This window comes from Primulina eburnea, chromosome 15 (assembly GCF_022965805.1).
Source record: "Primulina eburnea isolate SZY01 chromosome 15, ASM2296580v1, whole genome shotgun sequence".
Taxonomy (NCBI): Eukaryota; Viridiplantae; Streptophyta; class Magnoliopsida; order Lamiales; family Gesneriaceae; genus Primulina; species Primulina eburnea.
The window spans coordinates 2362202-2367623 of NC_133115.1; the positions used below are offsets into that span (position 1 = coordinate 2362202).

At 32.3% G+C, this 5422-nt stretch overlaps 1 protein-coding gene across 1 annotated transcript; it reads left to right on the forward strand.

Moving 5' to 3' along the window:
- The first annotated feature begins 2750 nt into the window (after positions 1 to 2750).
- Positions 2751 to 4288, forward strand: LOC140813569 (F-box/LRR-repeat protein At3g03360-like). Its single transcript, XM_073172142.1, has 3 exons — positions 2751 to 3608; positions 3685 to 3843; positions 3925 to 4288. Exons 1-3 carry the CDS (start codon positions 2751 to 2753, stop codon positions 4105 to 4107), a joined length of 1200 nt encoding a protein of 399 aa, XP_073028243.1. The 3' UTR covers positions 4108 to 4288.
- The last annotated feature ends 1134 nt before the right edge of the window (positions 4289 to 5422 follow it).

Genomic DNA, 5422 nt, shown 5'->3' on the forward strand with positions numbered 1-5422 from the left:
ATGATCTGAGGGAGTTCTTCATAGATCGGTTTAAATTGCCTTGACTAGCCACTGGTCTCCCTGAAGAATGTTGCTCTGACTAGGAGTTGGGTATTTAAAGGGCCTTAGCACTACCTATCTATCCTGGGAGCACTCTTGGAAAGTGTTGATTGCGAAATAATTATTATATAAAGCATTAAGTAAAGCCAAAATTTTTGTCTAGTGATCCGTATAATTTTAAATAATTAAGGTTTAGCCACAGCACCCTTAATTAAGAGAAATTATACATTAAGTCAGATTTGGATCACATTAAGGACATTTATTAAGTATAATAAATAAATTTGTCCAGTGATCTGTATAATTTTAAATAATTAAGGTTTAGCCACAGCATCCTTAATTATGAAAAATTATACATTAAGTCGGTTAAAGATCACATAAAGTGGAATAAAGGACATTTGTAAAATCAAAATTTATGTCTAGTGAACCGTCTAATTTTAAATAATTAAGGTTTAGCCATATCACCCTTAATTATGAAAAATTATACTTTAAGTGGGTTGAGGATCACATGAAAGACATTTATTAAGAGCATAAATATTTAAAAATTTGTGATTTAATGTCTTAGTGATTCGTATAATTTTAATTTATTAAAGAATAGCCACAACATCTTTAATTGAATTAAAATTATACATTAATCACATTTAGTTATAACAGACATAAATTACATAAAATTATTCATCATTTGGTAATACTTGTAGATGAATAATTATGAAGAATAAATATTTTATGCATAAAGAATTCAATATCCTAGTGATTCGTATGATTTTAATTAATTGAAGAGTAGCCACATCATCCTCAATTGAATTAAAATTATACATTGATTATTAAAAATCACATTTTGTCATAAAAGATATAAATTGTAATTAATTGTATTTAATTAGTGAAATTTATCCCACGGAAAATTTCATTATGTTAAATATAATTAATTAGGATATTATATTGAATTATTTCTTAATTTACCCACAGGGATTAAGAATAAAGTATAATTCAATAGCTATATCATTAAAGTTATATGAATCTAATTGAATTAAAAATTTAGCCCACAGGCAATTTTTATGTCAGTGATTCATATATATCATGCTTTACATGAGTAAAACATGATATATGGTTTATTGCTTCATTTAATAACATTAGCATGTATTCATTGATTTTGCAGCATATAGCTATTACTCTGATATTAATTTTTATTGAGAATGACTTGGTTAGTGGGAGCGATCAAATTCAGAATATTGATCATTATGATGCTCATTCATCCACACAAGTTATAGATATTGATTGTTATTCACAACATCCTCCAATTAATAGGTGTGTTGTGAAACCAATCATATAAATTCCATAAAAAGTTGGTTCAATTGCCATTTATTTTTAGATGAGTCTTAAAACAAATAAAGTCTCATTAGGCAAAATCGAACAACATAAAGAATTCTTCTCTAGTGATGATGAATATTTAATATTTCAACATTAAGAAAATGATATGGATTGAAACATGTCTCACATTAGTGGTATTTCAGGTTTTACAATGTTATCTCTTCATTAAGTTTTGTTGAGAATATTGTGGGTCATTATGAATACCAGAAGGTTAGTGAGAGCTTAATTATTATCAGAGTAATATAAGTATTTGACCACTAAAAAGCTGCAAAATGTTTTGGATACCTTCATGGTACTAAAGTTTTACATGCGTATGTAGAGACGAAGTGACAATTTGGAAAGTGATTTGCTACTTCCACTATGGAGTCTAAATTCGTCATTTATGTTGAAGCAATATTATATGGTGTATTTAAAGAGTTTCATTTTGGGCTTAGAATTGTGAATTTTATGTCTGAGCCATTAAGATTATATTACGACAATTCAGTTGTAGTCTTTGTGACTAAAGCGATAGTCGAATTAAGTATATCGACATACAGTTTTTAGCCATTGGACGTTTATCAATGAATTGGTGATCATTTAACCTAAAGGCATGCAAATTAAGATGTTTAATGATCATGTGGTAATTAATGTTGGACTTGGTTCCTAAAAACTTCTGGTATATACATTTGGTTATGAATTATGAAACTCATTCAGTTATGATATTTCTCATATTCGGTTATGTACATATTCGGTTATCTTGAGAAAATATCAATAAAGTTGGACCTCGAATAAACATAGGGTTTATTCATTAAGTACAGATTGAGAGACATAATGCATTGTGATACATGGAAGATAATAATCGTTTTCAGATGAACTATCGCCATGATTCATGTATTTTGTTTTCTCCTATGGAAATTGAGATGTATAAGAGCCAAGTGGGAGAATGTAAGAAATATTTGATAAATGTTAACAAATATTAATGTGGCTCATATCAAACAAAAGGAAATAAACGTGTCGACAATGGCGACGGCCATAGCCAACACTTTTGACAAACTTTGCATAAGCCGCCTCATCTTTAGACTTTGAGACATGCATGCGCTCACTCCTTTTGAATCTCGTGCTCCCGATAAAGCTCATTGATGGTATGAGAAACGCCTATAAATAGAAGCGTTTGAGGTCCCTAATTATACAACCCACACAGAAACACTACACCATCTAAAGAGGGTTGGAATGCTTAGAAGACTTCAAACCGAAGGAAAATCAGAAATCTTTCAGATGATTCAATGGCTGGAGGTAATACTCGATAAGCTTCCGCATATTTATTTATCATGTTCATATATGTTTAGAAACATGATTTGGTTGATTAGATGAAAATAACTTACAACATTGTCTCGAAATTATCTACCGGAGCTGCTGTTAGGACAAGCATCCTGTCAAGGAGATGGAGGCATGTTTACACCCTTATCAACCAAGTCAGATTTTATTGCTTTCAGTTGCATCATGGTTCATATTGTCATCCTACTCTTACGCGGAAAGAGGAGATCCAAAGAAAGTTTGCGCAAGGAGTGGATACCTTTTTGCAACATCACTCTGGTTTTAAAGTAATGTCCTTTGAATTGGTTTGTTGTTTTCGTGGATGCATCTTGGACACATTTAGGAAATGGATGAATTCTGTTGGCACATTGGGAGTGGAACAACTTACCATTGGATTTTGCTCCATTAACTATCTGCTCGACCATCCTGTTTTTTCTACTGATTTTCTTACTGAAGCTCCGTCGGTGAAACATCTATGGCTGCGGGGCGGTTCTTTTCTGATACCAAATAAAAATTCTCTCCAAGTTCTTCGATTGGAATTTATCGTTTTCACTTCCGAGGCTGTACAGTGCATGTTATCCACTTGCTCGAGCCTCCAATCGTTGAACTTAACATTTTGTGAGCTCCCCTCCAAATTACGAATCTGTGGCCTTGATCTGCAATTGAAGAGTCTGACCGTATATCAGTGTGAAGTTGTCGAGGAGATAGACTTGTTTGCCACCAATCTAATCAATTTTGAAATATATAACAGCCGAAAGCTGAAATTGTCCTTTTCTCACGTACCATTGCTGCAAACTTTAATTATGGAGTTTTATGAGAAACTAGTCACTCCTCATGTATTTGGAAAAATTGCCAAATATCTGCCAAATCTTGAGTCCATGGTTTTTATGACTCAAGCGAGCTTCTTTGAGGTGTGCGAAATGTCTTCACTATTTATCTATTCTTTATTTCCTTAGAGAAGTATTTTATATAGTTTTTTTACACCAGTCGCAAGGATGGAAACTGGATCGAGGGGTAAGCAAGCTTAGCAACCTCAGACATTTAGTTTTGATATTAGAACATTGCTCCAATGATGTCGATCTACTAGAAGTTGCTGTATTCCTGGATGCTTGCCCCCTTCTACGCAAGTTTACCTTTTCAACCAAGGTATTTATCCATCACACATCATCTAGCTAGCTGCAACATGATAATGTGTTTTACTTTGTGAATATATACTTGTGCATGTAGGTGGCAAGGTCGACATTTAATCTAAAACAAGCACAAAAGAGAGTGGTCGTCGGGCGCAACACTCAATTGAAACAAGTGGAATTTAAAGGATTTAGGGAGAAAGGGAGTGAGTATAATTTTGTTCTGTACATGCTTAAAATGTTGCCTCCCTCGGACGTTTTATACTCTCCCGGCATACTTTAACCTACAACATATATTCTGGACGTTGGATGTGTTCGGTTAGTGATGCATGGAATTGCGAGAGGATTCGCAAAAAGTTGCAAGGGCAGGCCATTTCAAAAAATGTTGAGATTATTACTTTTTAAAAGTTGGGTTTCAACCTTTTAGATAAACAATGTGTATGTTAAACACTTTTTATAATAAAATATGGTCACTAATTGGGAGAATTAGTGACCATATGTTAAACAAATTGTGTATTAAACTTATAATAGAATATTAATCGTTCACCCAATTAGTGACCATATTTTATTATAAAAATCAATATTTTGATTTGTTAATAAAATTTATTTTAAACTAAATTTTTTTAAAATGTACTCTTCATACATCAATTTTTTTGAAGAATTATTAAAATACTATCAAATTTCAATTTTTACATTATCACTACCCATTTTTTGCATAATGACATCAATCAAATAATATTACCCATATTTGTAATGTTTATTAATTCGTCGCATATTGGATGTGATAATTGCTAAAATAGACCCAATCATACACAATACTCCATTCATATAGTCTTGTCTATATTTGCTTCATGTTTATTAATTCGTCGCATATTGGTTTATTCAACTTTTTTAAAAAAAATAGTTCATGAGAAGCAACTTGATGTTGGATGTTCAGAAATTGTGAATGAAATTTAGAAACTGATCAGTAATATGAATTTGTTTTCCCTGGAAGAACATCAAAGCTAATTTCTGTCAAACCCCGCAAATAAAGCTCCGATTTCAAGCTAAAAGAACATGACAAATTATATCAGACCTCACAACATTCAAGAAACTTGTGATTGCAAAAACTGCAGGCTGATTTTTAAGTATGAATAAAAATATTGACAAAAAAAAGAGAATCAAGAGTTGAAAAACCTTGATATTTTCAAGACTTGACGTTCTTCCAAAAATGGAGCAGTTTGAAAGATTCTGTCGGGCATGTAAATGTGAGGCTATGGTCATTTCTGATTAATGTTCTGTTCGTTAGTTTGATTGGGTGCTAACGATCATGGTTTAATCCCATAATTTGATAGGGTCAGCTTTGATAACTGAAGCTAATTAACTTTTAAGGCCTACTAAGTGGATGGGGCCTAGATTCCTGGTAAAATATATATCAACTATTGTTAGGTTGCTTGCAGTGTCGGGTTCTCCCTCACCAACCAAAAACAAAAAAGTTTCTCAAATGGTAGGTATACAGCATATATAGTTAACCTGAGTTTTAAATCTTTGCACAAAGCATGCGCAGATCTTGTGAATGCAGTGCTAGCAAATCGAAATTAAACATCAAAACCTGAGAA